The sequence below is a fragment of the Acanthaster planci genome, linkage group LG12 (genome assembly GCF_054643075.1).
Source record: "Acanthaster planci isolate LZ-2023a linkage group LG12, COTS_SCS, whole genome shotgun sequence".
NCBI lineage: Eukaryota > Metazoa > Echinodermata > Asteroidea > Valvatida > Acanthasteridae > Acanthaster > Acanthaster planci.
Window position 1 is genome coordinate 2,928,668 of NC_141788.1, and position 21,248 is coordinate 2,949,915.

General features: G+C 41.9%; 4 protein-coding genes across 5 annotated transcripts in view; 2 read left to right on the plus strand and 2 right to left on the minus strand.

Annotated features, from left to right (window-relative positions):
• The first annotated feature begins 398 nt into the window (after nucleotides 1–398).
• Nucleotides 399–10,938, plus strand: LOC110977435 (ribitol-5-phosphate transferase FKTN-like). The gene is made up of 8 exons (XM_022231574.2): nucleotides 399–713; nucleotides 1,983–2,024; nucleotides 2,831–3,028; nucleotides 3,516–3,823; nucleotides 4,425–4,687; nucleotides 5,840–5,973; nucleotides 6,668–6,792; nucleotides 8,108–10,938. Exons 1-8 carry the CDS (start codon nucleotides 576–578, stop codon nucleotides 8,319–8,321), a joined length of 1,422 nt encoding a protein of 473 aa, XP_022087266.2. The 5' UTR covers nucleotides 399–575; the 3' UTR covers nucleotides 8,322–10,938.
• On the minus strand, nucleotides 9,869–12,882 carry LOC110977437 (vimentin-type intermediate filament-associated coiled-coil protein-like). The gene has a single exon (XM_022231579.2). It carries the CDS (start codon nucleotides 12,754–12,756, stop codon nucleotides 12,202–12,204), a length of 555 nt encoding a protein of 184 aa, XP_022087271.2. The 5' UTR covers nucleotides 12,757–12,882; the 3' UTR covers nucleotides 9,869–12,201.
• Nucleotides 12,883–12,933: 51 nt separating this feature from the next.
• LOC110977436 (F-box/LRR-repeat protein 12-like) lies at nucleotides 12,934–16,050 on the plus strand. Of its 2 annotated transcripts, none has more exons than XM_022231575.2 (3): nucleotides 12,934–13,080; nucleotides 14,095–14,311; nucleotides 14,638–16,050. In XM_022231575.2, the coding sequence occupies exons 2-3, from the start codon at nucleotides 14,166–14,168 to the stop codon at nucleotides 15,509–15,511; spliced, it is 1,020 nt and encodes a 339-aa protein (XP_022087267.2). In that variant the 5' UTR covers nucleotides 12,934–13,080; nucleotides 14,095–14,165; the 3' UTR covers nucleotides 15,512–16,050. The 2 variants fall into 2 exon arrangements, with proteins under 2 accessions (XP_022087267.2, XP_022087270.2); XM_022231578.2 differs by lacking the exon at nucleotides 12,934–13,080 and adding an exon at nucleotides 13,154–13,251.
• Nucleotides 16,051–17,881: 1,831 nt separating this feature from the next.
• The window catches only part of LOC110977488 (apolipophorins-like), a 47,029-nt gene continuing 43,662 nt past the window's right edge, over nucleotides 17,882–21,248 (minus strand). Inside the window, exons 43-45 of the mRNA XM_022231677.2 lie at nucleotides 20,637–20,769; nucleotides 20,133–20,443; nucleotides 17,882–19,690 (exon numbers count right to left, since the gene is read on the minus strand). Coding sequence (XP_022087369.2) covers nucleotides 19,547–19,690; nucleotides 20,133–20,443; nucleotides 20,637–20,769 — 588 coding nt within the window. The 3' untranslated portion in view covers nucleotides 17,882–19,546. The remainder of the gene's footprint in view (nucleotides 19,691–20,132; nucleotides 20,444–20,636; nucleotides 20,770–21,248) is intronic.

Below are 21,248 nucleotides of genomic sequence, written 5' to 3' on the forward strand. Positions count from 1 at the left end.
ACATCTAACTTTCCATCAGTTGTACTAGAAATATTTCGCAGGAGTTTAGTGTTGGTTCTTGTCCTTTTCTTTTATTGTTTCCTCAGTCCCCATCCTTTTCGTTCTTGAAAATTTACAGTAAAGTGACAAAATCGGAGGACGATCCTACAGCCCATCCCCTAAGAGTGAGATTATGATTGATTTATGTCCCATTCCCCCTGCATCTACCCCTGGGATCCCAGAGTGGTTATGGGTAAAGTCAGTAGGAGTGAAGTTTACTGGAAGCTGACACTGAAAACTGCACTGAGACGTTTGCATCTTTTTCCGAATTCTGAGGGCGCAATTTTTTTGGGGGGGGGAGGCAAAGCCTGCACTCCGAACGCCTCCAATGCAATTTGAGGAATATATTGGATGGAAGCCTGACTATTAAAGATGGCAGCGCCCATTGCCGTCGTATGGAAGAACGCGAACGTTTCACTCGAATTTTTACTAGATCCAACGTTACCCTAACTTGTCTAGTCAGAAGGTGTTTGCCGTCAATAACTGTTAATTTTTGCTACTGGTTTATTCAAACTACCTGAAAGAATTATGCAGTCATGTCACACGTGTACATCAGCCGACGTCGTGTTTTGATCGGGCTCGTTGTTTTTGGAGCACTGTTTGTCGCTACACAGGTTTGCCTTTTTAGCATGCTTCGATGGGCAGGGCATTCATTGAGCTTGAGCAGCGTATGGGTAAGTAACACTAACCAGCTAACACAGAGGAAATGATATTTATCATCATCACCTCACATTTCAAGTCAGTCAGGAACAGAAAACTTACTGAGAAAACAACCATGTCCACACATATTAACACCAATTTAAATAAACGCAGTGGCTATTGTCCATGACCTGATGACAGTAACCAGTATGGTCTCTAATTTGGGGTTCATTACCTTCAGCACCCTGTTCATATAAGGTAACAAATTCTACTTTTTCGAAATAACTTTTCTAAACAAGTTGTACCTGATGTCCTGTTTCATATCAGAAAGAAAAGAGAACAGGGCTTTTGGTTTTTAGAGAAATTTTTGGGTAAAACGGTAGCGTACATGACCGCCCTGAAGAGCTTTGAACGACAAATAAGCAAATGTAATCTGGTTCCTTGACCTGGATGGAGATTTGTTTTGATGAATCCAAAATGCCTGAGTCGGGTAACCAGACGAAAAACAAAATGGCGTCATTGAGTGAGTGGTTGTCTTTTGCCAAACTCGGGTTAGAAATTTTAAGTTTTCTTGCTTAAATATTGTCAAAATTTACCTATAAAAACTAGGCCTATCAGGATTGAATAATGGCTCCTTAAGGTAAAGAATGTTAGTTAGTTTGAGAAAGTGGACTTTGTTTCCTTATTATAGGAAGAAGGTGCTAATGGTAATGAACCCCGTTTATTCTGCCACTTAGTGTGAAAACCAATCAGCCTTGACAATAGGTGGCGAAATTAGGGACCTGGCAACTACGTAGTAACCAAGTTGCTGTGCATGTCAATTTCTTCTTTGTTATAAAGATAATCACTTGCTTTTGGGCATGTGATTAGTAAGGGTATTGCAGCATACCTGTGTACAAATATTGTTTATTTCTATGGAGTGAGTTTTTATGTGTGGCCTTTGACAGAAGTGGCAAGTTTCTTTTGCTGCGCAGTTTATATTGAATGGATCTCGGACTGTATTTCCCTTGAAAAATCCTTAAGGGGTATTAGGTGAAAAAAAGAAAGAAAGACAGAAAGTAAATGTGATCCAATCTAGAAAATAAGAAAGTAAAAGAAGAGAAAAAAATGACTTTGACATACCAAGTAGGACTTGTTAGTAGTAAAACATAGCCTTGACAACTGTGAATGACCATTACATTATCGGCCTCCTAAGATATAATTTTATCCAAGCATGTATTAGGTCATTTCTGAAGGCATGTTTGCTTTCTTTTGTCAAGATATCAATTCTTTAGTTTGATTTGATTTGCACATTTTGTTGGTAGGGAGGACAAGCCCACAAACATCCAAGAAAAATCTCTCCATATGTAAGTGTTGTATTGTTGCTATTTTAAACTTTAAAATACTTGAAAGAGCCTGACTGTTTTACATGGATCTTGTTCTCAATGATTGAATAATTGATCCAAAAGTTGGTTCACGCTATCCATTAGATGGGCCGTGGTGTCAGTGAACCAGTGGCGGATCACTGATCACGATCTGGATCTCAATCCATGTGATCCTAAGACTGGTTCACTCTATCCATGAAGTGGGCTCTGGTGTTAGTGAACCAACAAAGGATCTCTGATTACAGTCCGGATTTGTGTCATTTTTATTCTTGTTTATTTTTGTTAAATTAAAAACACATGAACAAATATAACATGTATAAAGTCCAGATACTAAAACAATTTGGTGTACAATAAAAGAGACAACAGTAAGGATAAAATTGACAGCAAAATTACAATTCACAATAAGACAATATGATTAACATACAATTATGTAATATAGTTCGGCAATTCAACAGCACCTATTCCTCAGCTTTAATAGCTGAATGTGTTCATGGACAAAAACGGCATGCACTGTTTATGAATGTCTCATTGGTGATAAATTAGCGCACCTGCTGTTGTATCATGAAGCTACCTGTATGATGGCTGTCGTATTTTGTTGTTCTCGAGAAAACACTGCAGTTTATCTAGTGCAAGGCACAATTCCATAAGAACCACTGTTGCATTTTACTGCATTTTGATGTAATTAGAGGGACCCTATGTAGCAAGGAGCGCAGGGACAACCTGGATGCGTTCATTCGCCACTAGAGTATCTCACTTTCTCTTTTTGTGCTTTCTTCTTCTCATCTCAGAGAGCAACAAAGGTTTTCTCCTCTGCCTCAGCAAAGTTCAGTGTTCCCGTGTTTTTGATTGAGCCTGAATGTCTGACAAACATCTCGCTCCTGCGGACAGCGGAAATGAACAAAATATACCCAGGGCAATGTAAATACTTGTGTGGCCCGCGCAACGTAACAACATTTGGGATTCTGGATTCACGCTTGATATCAAAAGTAAGCTTCTCTGTGCTTGTAACTTATAAACCTCCTCTGCTTTATTACCAAGAGCCAGCCCTTACCCACCCCAAAACAATAGTGAGGGTCATGATGAAATTATCTGAAAGACCTCTGACTCAAAAGTAAAATTAGGAACCACAGATGGTATCTTATCTATTCCACACAAGGGTGGATTAGATGGTGGCCACCCTCCCTCCCCCCAAAAGAGCCAAATTTTTGTTTAAAACAATGAGAGGAAAATTTTTGGTCCTTTTCATTTCCCCTCCTTTCAAAAGCTTTTAAAAAGTCCCCAAAGTTATCCTCACGCCCCAGAAAGGGTACGTAATAAAATTTCCAAATTTACTGTCCCCCCAAAAGATATTTGGGACTGCCACTGAAACAATTTGGTTCTGGAGCTGTCCTTGATTCCACATTTCGATTCAGAGTTTGATTTTTGTTGATTCCCGATGACAGTTATAAGTACCCATTAATACGCTCTGTTCAGGAATTCTTTTCGTTCTTGGAGGAGATACTCAAGATGAAATGGATAATACTGTACGGCAAAGATCCCCGTCACCTCCTGATGGACCATCGGGACACCCCAGAGATTCCCCTGCACTATCTCTTTGATTATTCGGGCCAATTCATCCACCTGGTGGTCTTCTATGAGCGAAGCAACAGCTATCTGTGGCACGGGGCGGTCCAACTCGACCCAACGCGGCCTGGACGGATGTGGCCACCATCGTCATGCTTTGAAAATGTCGACCTCAGGAAACTAAAGTTTGGCGGGACCTATGCGGGGGCGTATAATAAGTGAGTTGATTGCAGAAATAAAAAAAGCTGACCCTTCCTGACAAAATTAACAAAAAACCAGTGTCAGAGAGACGGCAGTGCTGACCAATATGGCACCATACTTCCAGTGGGGTATTCCTGTTTTAAATGAAAATGGAGCCTCTGCGTTTCTTTCATCATTTGATTGATTTCGTTTACTATAGCAGCATTGCCACTACAAAGTTCAATCTTTGCATTTTGAGACTACAGATTTGTGTCTCAGAGGTAATCCTCAAATCTTGTTGTGCCATCAGCCCAATAATCCACTGAATATTTATAGAAGCCCAAAACAGCAACACTACTATTTTAAAGCAGACTAAAGATAGATATGAGTTGTATCTCCCTAATGTCTGTCTTTTTTTCCAACAGAGTCTTTGTTACATAGAGAGTTCCCTATCTATGTTTGTATATTATTTATGTGTTACTGATTAAATTGAGTAAAAAAAATAAGTATTGAAACAGTGTTCGTTTTGTGATGCTAATTGAACCTGTTTGCTCTTAATCATCCAAAAAGCCTTTGTAAAGTTACTAAATCACTTCTGGGTTTTATTTATTCCCCCCCCCCCAATTTTTAATTCCACAGAATGGAGTTTACAACCACACAAGCCGACAGACTGAACCTTCTCGTCCCGAAGCACATAGACCGCTTCTTGGATCAGATCCCCTTCTCCCGACACATTGAGTGCAACTACGGGCAAGTGAGGGCCTTCCGGGCGGCCTACGGACGAGACGAGAGCCCGGAGGCACAGGCTTTCCGCCAGGCAGCCAGAGATCTCTTGGAGAAGGGCAAGCAAGTGCTGGATGAGTTGGGGATACGATTCTGGCTGAGCAGTGGCACATGCTTAGGTGAATGGCCGGAGTATCATCCCCGCTGATCGGTTTATCTGTGATCTTTGATGGCTTGGGGGCAACCTGACCGTCCAGCTAGCCAGGCTACAGTAAAAATTACTTCATGGTCTCTCTGTCTTCTCTGTATTTTGTTTCTGTTGCTGTATTCTTGATTTTAGTTTGGCTGCTTTTGGCATTTGTTTTGTTTTCTGAGTTTGTGGGTGTCATGGAATTTTCCTCTGTTCCCTATAACCAACACCCTCCTATCCTTGTAAGAAAAAACATATTTGTGGTATTTCTCCAAATAGAGAATTTCATGTGGTAATTTCAGGATATGCTCCTGCTTTCCCATAACAAGCGATAACTTTATATCCACTTTCCAGATCACAGTTTTCCTTTTTATGTATCAAACAAATTCTGTTTTATCAGAGTCTTCAAAATGATTTGAAGCGGCTAACTCACAGATGAGGTGAAATGTCAGTATGGCAGTCAGTGGCTGTAGTCACCAAAGATGAATATTTACAAAATTTATATTAATTTACATAATCCTGAGCAACTCGTCGGGAAGAAATGTACTTAGTACAGCATTATGAAAAGTAAATGGTCCAATGATGTATTTAGCTGTACCTTTGCCAGCTGAAGCCCTGGGCCCATAATTATAACAACTGCTGCATACTCTGTGTCTAGTCTAAGACTGCCCTGGGCCCAATTTCATAGAACTGCTTAAGCACAAAGTTTACTTAAGTGGAAGAAAACCTTGCTTGATAAATCAGGTAACCAGCCAAGACTCCATGTGATGTATATTGTTTTGGAATGGTACTTAGCTGTCTTTTGGTTAGCATGACCATCACGTAGAGTTTGAGCTGGTAATCTTTGTTTTTTGAAGCAAGGTTTTTCGTGCTGAAAGCAGATTTTGTGCTTAAGCAGCTCTATGAAATTGGCCCCTGGGCAGATGGGCATGTAAATCACCTATTGAAAAGGGCAGGGTCGTGTTGTGGTCTATGGCCTACTGCCGGTATTCATTAAGCAACTCATTAGGGCTCTTGGTTGTTTGATCACCAGAAACACCTTACAAACATCCATTTGTGCCCAATTAACTTGCATTTTCCCGATGTAGGGGTTCCCATTCTGAGATCTCGGTTCCATCTTGTTTTTTTTTTTCAAACCCAGGGTGGTTCCGTGAGTGTGACATAATTGCACACAGCCAAGATGTGGATTTCGGCATATGGATAAAGGACTACAAGAGCCACGTTATTAAGGAGTTGGACTCTAGAGGGCTCACTCTCAAACACCAGTTTGGGAGGGTGAGACAGTTGAGATTTTGAACAAAACTTCACGTGGTTGCAAATCGGTAAAAAAATTGCAAGGAAGCGTGTGTTCCAATGTTTCTTTTGTAGTCAGAATCATTTTGTGTATATAAATTGATTTACTTCTGAAAATGATTTTCAAGGCCTTTCAAAAAAAACCACTCAAAATAGCCATTTCTGAAAATCTGTGATGTGAGTGTGGAGGTGCTTGCTCAGATGAATCCGACGGCTGTAGCAACATCGTCACAAGATGGAAGTTAGACACACTGCAGTGTTGGACTTAAGTTTCCTTTAAAAATCCTCCAGAGCTGTGAATCAGGAAAAAAAAGTGAGAAATAGCCTGCAATTTAATGTATCATTCGATTTTAAAGAACGAAGGAGTTACATAGCAACAAAACCTGGTGCATGGCATTGTAAACACCACATGCTAATTACTGTACCCCATGTTCACCCAGATCAGTAGTCAAGTGTAGTACTTAGAAGTTGTCACTGCAATGATGGACAGATATAACAAATAATGTATGACTGGTGCACAGCAAAATATATACTCCATATACAGTGATATTTTTTGCATCGTCTCAAGCTTCCTTGCTGGTGAGAAAATTTGGCCTGCTGATGATTGATGACTTTCCTGGCACATTCTTGTGTCGATAAATGCACAAAATGATCGTTTTGTTTGTGTTCGCGGCAGATATCTGACAGTTTTGAATTGTCATTCATGGACGACAGCATCAAGCTGGACATCTTTTTCTTCTACGACGAAAGAGACCACATGTGGAACGGCGGCACGGAAGTACGCACAGGAAACAAATTCAAGTAAGAATGTCGGGCTGGAAGTTTGCTCCTTTTGAGCACGTGGAGATGCAGCCCCCTTTCCCAACCCTAAAAAAAAAATCAAAAGAGGGAAAAGACGATCTTCGTCTGAGCCTTCAGAGAACAGCTGTGGCATTTCCTGTTATGCTTATTACGGTTACTATTTTGGGTTGCTCACAAATCTAATTGAACTTTCATTCTAACGAGCATGTGGCATGCACGTGTCCGGGCATGTGATCCACACGGTAATTAGAGTTATAATTCGTGAAGGGCTTCTTTTGTGGTTTGTTTCTCTCTGTATTTAAGGAGTGCATTGCTTAAGTGTAAGAAATGCATGGGGAAGATTATACACCCCGCCCCCCAAAATTCAATTAATCAAATGATCTCAAAGGGGACCACATGAAACAGAAATCTTGGCTATTTGTGAGCATCTCTTATCTGCTACTCGCTATTTTATGTCCAAAATTACAGATTTTGTCTGTGATACATGGACATTTGTGAAAACGATTCAAAAATAAACTCTTGCACTGTTTTCGCTAAATTTTAAAAAAAGGTAGATCTTCAAAAACTGGTTACCAACTCAAAAAGCCAATAGCAAAATCCTTGTGTTATTCCCAATCAAATGTTGTGGCCTGTCACCAGCTTCAGCAGTGTCCGTTGTGCTCATAAGTGTTGATTTTGGCCATCTGTGTTACAAACACATTTAATTACATAACAATCCTAATGAGCGTGCACATGCTTGCCCCGTGATTTGTTAAATGGTTGTAATAATGTCAAAGAATGGGGGCGGGGTTATTGGGGTGAAAATGACTCATAACCAGTTTCAAAACATGTTTTGAAGGGCTTGGTTGGTTGGAGCTGGATGTGACTTCTAGTGGGGCGTAGGAACCAACTTGGTTCCGGATTAGGCCTACTTTTTCACTGTGGTAAATGATTGCTTGTTGCGTGAATGGTTCAATGGACAAGTCAAGTAACCCGAGGACGTGTACAAACAATCTGGTTCAATGTGTACGTACACAGGTATGGCTTATGGGTTAAAACCTCAAGCGTGCTCAGATGGGCTCACTTCTGGCTGACGTTTTAGCATGCTGATCCCCCATTGTTTGGTGGTGTATATACACCAGAAGTCTAAGAAGTCTGCGGTAGCAGGTAGTGTGTTAAAATTGAGCTTTGCCTTTGTGCACAGCCTTTTGTGGTGGCAAATATTACTCTGTGGACCCCCCCGAGTGTTGCAAAATATGAGATTACGGTTGCACGGCCTAAAACAAGACCGTCCGCAAGTGATTTGAAAAAGTGTTTGTGGGGTCTCTGTTCCTAGATACATCTTCCCCAAGTTCACGCTCTGCTGGACAGAGCTGCTCGGACTGAAGGTGAGGGTCCCATGCAACACCAGGCAATACATCGAAGCCAACTATGGCCAAGAATGGAACCAGAAAGTGACCACTTGGGACTGGAAGACCAGCCCTCCAAATGTCCGACCGAACGGCCGATGGAATCGGGACGAATGGACAGAGGTCATACAAATGTTCTAGATCCACTGGTAATGGACCCTTCCAGTGCCACATCTGGGTCTTGGGTGGGGAGGGTACAAAATGGAAATTTTTTTGCAGTAGCTACTGTCCAATTTTTGTCACCTGTAAAAGAATCCTACCTCCTGCCCCAGGTCAGGTTGAAATATCATTTCTAAAATGGCTGTCATTTCCTTTAGAAAATCTGTAAATTGTTGGGGAGGGGAGGAGTTCCCCCCCCCACCTGGATACATCACTAGACCCCCTAACATTAACACTCATTACACAACCTGTCAATTTTTTTGGTGGGCCATTGATCACTTGTCATGAATTACTCGGTACAGTTTATGTTTCTATCACTGTGGATTGTAGACTCACCCACTTATAATATATCTGTGCATTTTGACGGATTTGTACATTGGGTGAACATTTGTTGACAACTCAAATGCTACATTGATTCAGTTTTGGTGAGATTATGCCAGAAATAGTTGTATTTCCTCGGATATGTTGCCCTCAAGATGTTTTCGCTGCGTTCAGAATAGTGTCACCTGAAGTGCCATAATTCCATAGTTCAGGAATTGGAATCATATGCAATTTAATTTCCAAGATTTCAGTTTAACATCTAACCCCCCCCCATTTTTGTACTGTCTAAAATTATATTAGGTGCATAGTTGAACCCACAAGAAGGACGTAAGCCGTGTCCAAAATGGACTTAGAGTGCTAGGGCTATGTCTATTACTGTAATGAGCAGACATATATGCACTAAGACTAAGAATAGATTCAGATATAGCCAGAGGTCAGCCAGAAATGATTAAATTTCAGTAATGGAATCATGCAATGAAATTTCAGGTACTGCTGTGTACAGGTAAAAGAAAATCAGATCTAAAATTAAGGTGGACAGGGTGAGCGGTGTGACTGTAACTAACGTAAACAATACAACACATTACAATGTTGGGGTCAGCATACAATACACGTTATGATACGGACCGTCAACTTGAGTTGTTGAAATCATGGTGGCTGTCTGATATTGTGTACATTAAATCATTCTTTGTAAATGTGTTCAGAAACTGTCCACAAGTTGTAAATGTGCATTGCGTTCTCATGTTTTCAGATTGCAGCAGTGTTGTAGGTAATTACTTGTTCTCAGCATCCACTGTGGAGGGACAAAATCAAGGGATGAAATATTTTCACATTTTTCAAGACATGTTGCCAAAAAATTCAGCCTACTGTTACTTGAATAGTTGGAGCTTGATGTCCGTTCATTCACAGCCAACATGCATGATACAGATTTTCGTATCACGATGCTCCATTGTGGCTCTCTTGCAACATGATCAGCGATACATTGGTGTAAAATGAAAGGAAATATTTTGAGTGAACATTACTTTGTAAAAACTGAAAATAAATAGTTTTATTGCTGGATTTCAAAGGCCGTCCCTTTTTTTTATATACATGTATGTGAAAAATTGTCCTGATCCATGATTAAACTACAATTATTTATAACATTTAATATTAAAATTAATTGAGCCTACCTCACTTTTCTTCAAGGAAATAGCTGTAGACAATCTGAATGATTAACTTCAGTGCAATAATTGTGGACTGTTTAATTTACTTTGTCATAATTGCATTAAGCGAATTTTTTCAATCCAGGCTGTGCAAATCCTGAATTACCAAAATTTGGCAAGACCAAGTAAGATTGTTGAGTGTACATGTATTGGAAAAGGAATGTCAGTTATAGCTGCAAAAACAACATTCCAAACAGGTTCTTTTTGTGTCGTATTTACGATATGTAAATGCCACCGATACCAAGAACTGAAACACTAGTGCTAATGCAAAATAAGTTGCTTTGACAAAGTGACACGGGGGGGGGTGTACACTGGAAAAACTGTCGTACAGTGGAATGATTTTGGTTTTTGCAAATTAAACTGCACTCCACACAAATTTACTCCTTCCTGTGACTTGAAGGGTATAGAACTTAAAAGGATTACTTGACACATTCTGAGAAATTTCACCTTGTGAAAACTGACAGTCACTGAGCATACTCGCACAGTGCTGGGGTGCAGTTCGTGAAAAGTTCTGCAGTTCTGTCAGGGGACGTCTTAAAAGTTTGAACATTCTTGTTCCCGCTGCTGGAGTGTTCCTTTCAGTAGCAACTGGTATTCCTGGTTGGACTTTGCTGCATTCCCTTTTGAAATGCGCTCTTCATGAGCCAGCGTGCACGCGCATAGACCGCTGATCCCATTTGGGAATATGGACCGTTCTCCTTAAGAGCAGCACGTGTTCCCGACTGGAACAAGCAGTTCCCTCGTCAGAACATTCTGTATTATTCCATAATTTGACATGCTCTCAAAGCGGTTTTTATGCAGGAGTGAACTCAGGTCCCACCCCAGTGTCAATTCACTGAGTCAGCAACGAGTATTCCTAGCCACTACCTGGAATATATACGCCGAGTCTGTCAGGTTATCACATCGATAATTTAGACATGATCAGATCCTGACAGGATCAAGCATTTCAACAATTAAGGTTTACAAAGAACACTCAGTCTTGAATTAATTTATAAAATCAATACACATTTGAGTCTTTCCTCACAAAAAGGGCAAAGACGTGAGAAAGGATTGGAAAATAAATCTGGGTGATATCACAAGGTATTTGTCCTTGTTTCTCTTCGTCCCACCCCACTGTTGCTGAGAACTTTCCAAGCAAATTTTGCATCATGTGTTTGTAAAAATTGCACTTATTTTAGTTCTTGATAATCCTAAATGGGTTATGAATACAGAAAGCAATATCTGAGTGAATTCGTACATTATGTGGTATTATGTGTCCTGTCAGTTTATATTGAAAATTCTGTCCATGTTACGTACGTTACCATTTTCAATGACCCCTGCATTTTCTAACCTACAGACAGTCCATCTTTCCTGTGCACGTGAGCAGGGTGTCACTCCCGTATCTGCAGCCAACTGTACCCATTTGTACCCAATTGGCGTGGAAGTACCCATTTCCATATTGCCAATTTGGTGTGCAAAAATCCAATACCTGATTTGAAAAAATTCTACCCCTCCCACACCCAGAAGAAAAAAAAATTGTAACCACTTAATTATAAAAACCTTGGCTAATAAACATACTTCTCGAGTTGGCTTTTAAAATTTTGCTCACGGACTTTATATTTTGTAATTAAACAAATGGTGTGCAATCGATATTTTCTGATACGTATTGGGAAAATACGTGCATCTGCCAAACCACACAGCAATGTGGCTTTTGTCAAATCTGTTGCCCACTTATGAATATAGAAAGCAATATCTGAGTGAATTTGTACGCAAGGTTTTATGTGTCCTGTCAGTTTATATTGACAGGACACCTGCCAAACCACACAGCAATGTGGCTGCTGTCAAATCTGTTGCCCACTTTGTGCAATACTGTACGGCCAACCAGCTCAGGAGCAACTAAAGAGTGACTTTAGAGTTTTGCTGCAACAAAGAAACCTGGAAAAGAAATGAAAGATGAAATGAAACGTTTCAGTTAGAAATCACCTCAACTCGTTTCTGAATATATCTTGCCTGCCTAAGATAGATTCAGCAGGCAAGGTTTTACAAACACATACGTAACTGATTAAAGTCGCAGGGAAACTATATGCACATGACATACTGCCTTTCATTCATGGTCATGGCCTGGACGTACGTTGGGCCCAAGTTACACAAGCTAGTTTACAACATATCGGCCATGTTATTGCGATCAATTTATCAATTTAATGCCGGAATCTGCAAATTTAGTGTTTTCAGTCCGTCGAGCAATTCTGGAAGACCTTTCTTTTGGATGAGTGTATCTAATTTCTCCCTTTAGGGCGGGTGGGGTCTGCCAAACATTTCTTGGATTTTTAGAGGTTATTTTTTTGCCCTCATGACAATTTATTTCACGCCAAGTTTCCCTCATCGTCATCTGAGATCGAGAAGTTCCTGGGAATGTTATTCTGCATGTTTGCTGCCGAGTTGATCTGGAATTCCCCTAGTTTCCCTGCCACGTGGTCTCTGTCCCGGTCCTCCAGAGCGCTCGCTGGGCCTCCCTCGCTACTGTTCGTCACGTCGTGGCCGAGTCCGGAAGCATGTCGGCTTCGCAACAGCGGGACCGTCTTCCTCAAGGCGCCCACAACGATCTCCAGGGACGGTAGTTCCTGGCACACCTCCTCCAAAATCCTGCTCCTCTGCTTAAGAGTTAGGATTTGAGCGTCTTTATCCCGACAGGACGCCATGAGCTGTTGGACGTGGACCTCAGAGGACTCCAACGATTTCCGCAGCTCAGCGATCTCCCGGTCCTTGCTTCGGCCGAGCTCGTGAAGCGCTTTCTCGGCTTCCTCGTCCTTGCGAATCATCGCCTCCGCTTGCTCCTGCACCGTGCTCTCCAGGTCTTGGACCCGCTGGTACAGTTTCTGAAGATGCTCATTTGCTTCTTTTATGTTTGACCTATTCATTGTGAAAGTGAACGTCCAAGAAATTTGACGATAATTTCCTCTGTCCTAAATATTCATTCTGTACTGATGAAATTTGAAATTTGCTTTTCTTTCATCATGCCATGTTGGACCAGGTTGCATTTAAATTCGCTGGTGCCGGTTTGCCCATTACAACATACCAGGATACCAGTGCAAAGCTTCAGATTTGAACGTTGGGGGCGCCAAATAAATTTTGTTGACATTTTCATTCAGTCGCTTCAGACGTGTTGTGACCATTTTCGTGATTTTACTCAAAAGTAACACTGTCGCTTTGCACTAGACAATCTGACACTGAAAACAAAGGAGGTAGGCCTAATTGCTACCTTTTATTTCTGTATGTGAGTGATGTATTTCTTGTATGCATCATGGTCAGACAGTCACGTTGACATAGTTGACCATGACGTCAGGCTCGGCCTTGGTGCCTGGCCCGTGTATAAAACTGGTGCTGCGGTCTGTTTTCTTTCCTCCATGGTCTAAGTAAGAGTGTTAGTTACGTCCCAAGTATAGTTTAGGGCTTATAGCCTTTGTCGTAGCTGTCCCAACTAACGATACTTGTATAGTGCTGCGTTTGGGCTGGCCCAGCTGTTGGTGGCCAATCTCTGTTATGTGTGTAGAAAATCTTTTCAGCCTTCTCCAAATTTGTGCAGTTCACTCCTGACAAATCATCTAGGCCTAAACTGTGGTGTTTACTCGGCATAGCCTATAGGCTAGTCCTAAAAACTTTTTCTAAAACTTTAAAAGCATAAGTTGATGATGTAAACAAAATGACTTAGGCACATGTCGTGCTTCTGTCATTCTGTGCTATAGTTGGGCTGGCCCAACCGTGTGCAAAAGTTGGGCTGGCCCAACTATAGTTTGGATGGTCCCAACTGTCCTTGGAACTGATGCTATAGTTGGGATGTAACAAGCCTACTTCTTTCACACATCACAGTCATGACAGTACTGAAGACTCCACTCTTCTGAGTTTGTTGATCGACGTTTGCGGCACATAGCCCCAGAACTGTGGGGTCCGACGTCCACTCCCACGGAATGGACGTCAGACCCCATGGTTCTGGGGGTATGCAGTACACAGTGCACATGGAGAAGGGAAGAACTACGATAACAATAGGTGGAAAGGCTTGCAGTAGCACCATGCGAAGGAATATAGCTCTTATTAGTATGTGTGGTTCTGAAAAGAACCGGGAGTATACTCCTTCCGTCGCATGGTACTTTCGTAAGCCTTTCCTCCTATCGCTATCTTTCACCATGAATAGCCTGAAATTCCATCAAACTACAGTAACAATAACCATGAAAGTTCATTGTTTGGATTACAAATTTCAGGTATGGCAAAGTTTGCTGCTCTGTCCGTTGCCGCGGCGAGGATATGATGCGAAGCCCCATGATTGATTGCCATGTCTGGTCTGAGACGTTCCCCGAGACTGAAGACCAAGGCAACACACCCATCTGACTCTGAATCGGGCATCGCTTTCCTGCCCGACGAAAGCCTCATTTCCATCTTCTCCATTCTGCCAGTCAAGAGCAGGTGTCGAGCTGCAAGGTAAAAAAAAAAATGGATCCTCTGAGAGGAAGGGAGGAGGTTAGGGTTTGGGAGGGGGTCAGAGGTTCCATGGAAAAGGGATGGAGGAAGGGTTACGTTGTAAATACGAGCATGCACGTGTTCCATTGTAGCTATAAGAGTCATAAGTCTGGTCCTTGAATACCTGACTCTAGTACCAGCAAGACTGGCAGCCTAGGAACCTAACCACAGTAACCAGCCATGTTTGGGTATTTTACTCATCATTTATGATTGAGGGCGTAGGACCTTTTTAAAACTGAACTTAACGACTGATGTGATGGTTCGTGCCTCCAAACTTGCTCTTGCAGGGTTTGCAGAAGATGGCATGCTCTTATAAAGGACAAGTCACTCTGGAAGAATGTGAGCATCATAGGGACCATCAAACACCGAAGTCTCGCCAAGGTGCTCCTGTTTGTGCAGACCTACCTGATGGATAATCTGGAGACGCTGGTCCTTCATCATGTGAGCAACAAGATTCTGCAGCACCTCTCCCAGAACTGCCCCAAGCTGAGGGCGCTCTCTCTCAAGGGCAAGGACCTCAAGACCACCGATCTGGCCCACCTGCCCCCCCAGCTGTTAGAGCTGCGTCTGATCTCCTACCAATTTGCCACCAACTGGTACTGCTCCTTGACGCAGGGCCTGCTCTACCAGATCGAGACGCTGGAGGTGTTCTGCCCCCACATCACCAACAACACCCTGGGCCACCTGGCCACCCTGCGGACCCTCAAGTCGCTGCAGCTGGTGTCATGCCGCAGCAGCGTGGTGGACGAGAGTGAGGGCACCTACACGGAGCGGGGCTTCGCTTGCCTGGTGCAGCAGCTGACGGAGCTGCGGGTGCTGCGCTTCCAGCAGTGCACGCAGCTCAGCGACACGGCCTTCTACCGGATCGGCAGCAGCCTGGTCAAACTGGAGGAGTTGACGCTGCACTCCTGCTGCAACATCACCGATGTCGGGCTTAAGCACCTGAAGAACCTCAAGTCGCTCAAGATCCTCGATCTAGGCGGCGGGAGCCCCGTGTCTCCTGAGGCACTGATGGAGGTCGTCCATTCCCTCGAGGGCCTCAAAGAGCTTTGGATTTTTGACACCGATAACATCCGGCAGCAACATATTGATGAAATCAAGTCAAGTGAGCCAGGACTTGCCGTCTACGTCAAAGACAGGTGGGACTCCTTGCAGTTCTAAATTCGTCACAGAACCAGCCAAAAAAAAAAGACAAAAAATTTTGCAAGTCAGCCTAGAGGGCGTAACTAACAGTGGGATTCCCTTGCTTTTTACACTGGTTTTAAATTGTGCCAGTGAGCTTACTAAGGAAAAACAGATCTGTATGAAAACTGGTAAATATTGGAGGTATGACGGAATGTTGTTACCATAGTTACAGTATTTTAAATGTACTTGCTACGTATTCCTTATGCCGCATTTTCCATATGTGTAAATGTCATACTTGGTAGGTCTAAGTTGATAAAAGAACAACTCCAAGGAAAACACGTTTTCTCTGATTTTATCTGTTCAAATAAATATGGAAGAATCTAAATCAACCGCAGTGTCAGTTTTCTTCAGAGGTCAACTATAACAAGCTGAAAAGGGCTTTTTTCCTGTTCATAATAAGATGCGAATTTTGAATGTAGATTGCGTCATTCAGAGAAAATGAGGGGAACCCTCGCCTTGTGTTCGTAGTGGATAAACCCTTGTCCAATAAATGCAAATTACCCGCCAAACAAAGAGTCAGTGTTGTAGTCGAGTACTTTCCGAGTACCAATGTTCTCCGCAAAATACCGAACTGGGTAAGAGGGAATAAAGCCAGAGTGCACAGGCATTTGATAGTAAATGTGCAAAGGTAAGATTACAAAATAAATGTTAGACTTCAGACACTCCCAGTTGTGTAAAATTTAAGTTGTGTAAAATTTAAGTTTTAAGGAGAAAAGTACTCGGAAAGTACTCGGCCGAGTACTTTCCGAGTACTTTTGTCTTAAAAAGTTAATTTTAATCAAACAGTGATGGACTGAAGTCATTGTGTTGCTTTGTAATCTTACCTTTATGCATGTACCATCAACTGCCGATGTAGAGAACTTGGTTCTCAAAAAGTACTCGACTACATCACTGCAAAGAGTAATAGTTTGAAATCAATTCTGGTGATATTTCCATGTGAACAAAGGTCAGATGTAACAGGGACACAAACATGTCACACTTTTGGACCCCTCATTTCTGGAATTACCCTTGAACAATTTTACAGTTGCACATAAATTTTGATTTCACGTGCCGATACAGAAATACTGTATGCATATCCAGGACAGTTTTGTGTTCTCCCAACTGAAACTGTATCCGGTTCATAAGTGATAACGTCATACAGGCTGACACCCCACTGATTGCAGGCTCCAACAGGACGAACACCGAAGTTGGGCGTTAACTTCCGGTTCCATGTTTCCGTGTAACTCGATGTGCAGTGGGCAGGGTTTAAACCGAAGTAACGTCACACTTGCCAACCGGATTCCACTAGTGTACAGATGAAGTGAATTGGTGATGAACCCTTACAAGAATCTTTCTCTGAAATGTACTTCATTTCCACAACACGTTTGTGTGTTATGTACTGGAGGTTGTAAAAACCAATTTCTTCAACTAACACGTCTGTCTAACTAACATCTGTCCACGTCTTCATGTTGCTAAGGTAGTTCATGCAACAGATGTCAACAGAGGTCAATTCTCATTGGTTTAAATTAGTTTCTGTTTGTTTCTGTGTGAAGATGTGAGAAGATGGGCTGCTTGTAAGTTGTAACATCTGAAAATTAAGTCCGGCAGATTGGCCTTGTCACACCTCGTGGTCAGTGTTAGCTCACTCTGACAGCTGCGACTTCCGCCGTGTTTTTTTAAACCTTTCCAAGAATGAAAGAACACTCATCAGTACAATAGCACAGTTTCGACTCAATCTGACATATGGTTTTGTTGTTGAGGTCATTTGAAGTTGAAGTTCAGAAACGAGACAGCCCACATGCATCGAGCATGGCAGTGGCAAAGTATACATTTTGGACCGACCCCCCCATCTCAGAAAAATTGGCCCTGCACAATTATGTTCAATGGCATTTTCAGTGTTCACAGAATTGGTGTCAAAATGACTGTGCAGAGTTAATTTAAAAAATCCTAAAGGTTCAACTAGCTTGTGGAAAGTGCACTGCTGTGTTACTAGAGAAAAGGTCGCGGAAAGGGGCAGATTCCACCCACCAGCCCTTTTAAAATTATTAAACCATTGTCTTGCAAACTTCAACCCCCCCCTGCAAAGGGACATGTGAAGCACTTCTAGTTTTAAACCGAGTTTAGAAAATACTTGCACTGAAGTCAATGGACAGTTCGTAATGTTATAACAGTAAATAGCACGAGGTAAAAATGTGGTTCTGGTATTTAAAGCTTCAGTGTGACAGTCAAATATTTATGGGTTACATTAATTTTATCTTTAAGATGATATGTTTTGTACTTTATTGCTGTAAAATTTTAAATATCAGTTTTTTTTTAATGTACTTGCAAAACTAAATAAACGTAATAGGGATCCATTCACAAGCAATATTAATAAGTAATGCAGTGTATTTTTATTCATGATCATAAGTGTGAACTTTCCAAATGCAAACATCAACCACAGAACAATCTTAAATCAATGATTTTTTTTTTCTTCAATAATGGGAGAAATTACCACCAACACAAGGGCTGACTGGAAATTTTTTGTAAACTCACTTTTTTTGAAAATCTAGACAATCAAACATAACAATCACACAAATATCATACAAAATTTAAAAAAAAAGTGAGGCACATCTTGGTGTACTCAAGCTTGCAATCCCTCTCAGACATTTTTTGAGCCAGAGAGCGGGGTTGATCCCGTAAAAAACAGAAAGGGTCAGTTTAAAACTTTCAACTCAATTTGAATTGTGTGTGTCTGTGAACCTAGCTATAACTTGCGCTATCCAGTCTGTCATTTGTGCGAGAAAGTTCTGAAATGCTGAATCTTCATCCTTTCAACTTCAACCCCGCCTCCGAGCAAACAGGGGAAATGCCAGATTAAAAAAAAAAAAAAATTAACTTGCATTGTAATTGCAGCATTCTTTCCCTTAAATTGATCTCATTGATTTTGTGAACTGTGCAAAACGTACACCACCTAGAGCCCCGTACCCACTATATTCTTCATGCTTTATATCCAAATTGGCTACGTAAAAAATTCGCCAACAATTTTTATACAAATGCTTGCAGACCAATTCTGTTACCAGAGAGGTAGAACCTTCCTCAAGCTACATGGATTATGTGGGAGATACATAATGTGAAAAAGACTCCCACAAGACCCCCCCAAGATCTTTAAGCAAATGGCATTAAATAAACCTAATTCTTGTTTTTCATGTCAACGTCGAACCACCATTGTTCAGATACTGTTGGAACTTCGATCAACATGGTAGCCTCAAAAGAAAACCTGTTTTTACATCTAAGCATGACAAAAATTCGCCTTTTCCAAAAGTTCCTTGGGTCCAATTTACTTCAGTCATATCTGATACATGGTCTTGGCTGAAGCGGCAGGTAGTGAATTCGTCCATAGACCTCTATCATGGTGCAGCCATCTTGGTTTCCTACCATTCAAAGCAACGTAACCAAACATGAAGCCGGAAGGAAAACAAGTCTGTTCCCTTTTATCAATATGTGAAGTTGTATTACTATTGCCATAGGGTCTACAGGGAACAAGACAAACATGGCAGCATCACGACAAAGGTATATATATTTTCAACAGTAAACTGAGTGAAGCGAGGTGCCTGAAGTCTCTAGGCTTAGAAAAACAAAAGGAAGTTCTAAAAATACGAGCACTACACATCAGCTACTTGTAATAGGAATATCAAGTGTGTACAATCAGTCAATAAACAATTGAAATGCAGAAAACACATACGTCATTATTAATAACAAATTAATACTGAATCTTTCCCAAATATTTCTGGGTTAATTACGAATATTGTCAGACACAATCACATTTTGAATTTTTTTCTCTTTGTTTTACGCATGTCTACTTTTACATATGTAACTTGTTAAAAAAAAACCAAAATGTAGAAAAAAGGACGTGTGACACAGATCTAGTAAAAAAATGATGACTTCCAGATTCACTAGTTAATATTTTTTTTTTTTGGTTTTGCTGGGGGACCTGCTCATCGTGTTAGCTCAGTATTTTCATCTAATCTTCAATCCCTCTCTCTCACTCTCTCTCTACGGCTGTTTCTTTGGGGTTTTGTTGACCAATGTGCTTTCCATCGCAACACTCTCTGTAGATTGGCCGTTCATGTAATCCACCAACGACTGCATGTGTAGTTCGCCGTAATATCGAGCCTCTGCAACAACGCGCTCTACGTCCTGCCAAAAAAAAATAAAAATTGTGTTAGAGTTTTTGAATGAATGGTTTGAAACACTTGTCTGTTCAAAATTGGGAAATCGTTTTGTCAGTTTTGTATAGCTTATCAGCGCTCTGATCATGTTGTGGCATGTGGAATGACGAAACTCCTTTGTCGAAATAAACAAGTGGCTATGGGTTTTTCTCCATCCTTATCATGTCTCATTCTTAGGCTTCAAATTCATGAATTCCATTTCCTGATTTGAGACCCTGACGCACAATGCCACTCTTCCCGCACCAGAACCATCCAGCTATCTTACAAAGGCAAAGTGTTAGAGAATTTCCAGTTGGTCTAGACAGTGACTGTTTGAAGGGTATTTGTGGAGCTGAAGGACGAGGACGAAGATGGAGATGAAGCTAAGATGTGGAGAAAAAACTCCCCCCCCCCCGCCCTGATCTACTTACAAAGAGCCAGGGGTGCTTCTCAGCTATGCGGCAGGACTCACAGAAGGCGTGGCCCACCCCGTCGCCGTTGTCCCGGCAGCTGCAGAGCTGACAAGGCTCCAGCTGGGTCTCCTCCACCATCCGCTGGGTCAGGACGTCGGCAAACTTCTTCTGGGCCATCTTGGAGGAGTCGAAGAGGGCGCCGCCTGACTCATAGGCCAGAAGGGCACACTGGTTGATGGGCTCGTTCACCAGCTTGCGCAGGGACTTGTCGCCCACCAGGCGGCCGGAGCTCAGGGCCTTGTTGGTGAAGACCGTGCGGTTGTCCATGCCTGTGGAATGGAGTGGGAGTTCAACAAATCCATTAACTAAATGAAGTTGAAACTACCTGCAGGAGTTTTCATTCCAAATCTTCCCAACTTCACTCTAGCTCAGGTGTAGCAAGTTCCTGATGGAAACACAATGCATTCCCATCAGGAACAGGGTGTGAGAGCAGACTAGGATCCTTGTTTTTTATGGGCTTACCGTAGATGACTTGGTTCTTGGGCGAGGTGTTCTTGCCTCGAGTTGGTACCAGCTCTAATGAGGCATCCATGAGCAGGTTCAGCTGGATGCCCTGTCTCAGGACAGCCCTAGCCACATCTTTGTAGGCCTTGTCCTGCAAGAGTTCACGCAAAGCCAGAGGGCACGGTTTTAGAGCAAACTACTATGAGTGGGTTGCCCGAGTGAGTGGAAGGAATTTCTCTGGGTTGGCTACAGTGTTTAAGTCGAGTCTGGTACCGTCGAAGTCCATATCGCATCCTGCAAAACTCATCCGATCTCTAGCCCTATGCAGTTCTCTGATACGTGGGACCAGACTTGTAATTTTACAGCTGATTACTGGTCTTCACAACGGAGGTGGACTGGACCCCGGCACTAATTCTCTGTCAAATCATTCTCAAATTGAAGTTCTCAAATGCAATTGTGTATGTCTGTGAATTTCTCTAGGAACCGATAACTCAAAACAAATCTTCAATCCAGTAAAAAAGTTTAACTCAGCATTCATTTTATTGCTTAGTCGCATGATTAATGAATATTCTCATTTCAACGACTTAATCATAGAAAGATCAGTGCACCCTGAGCACATTTGGTATCTTA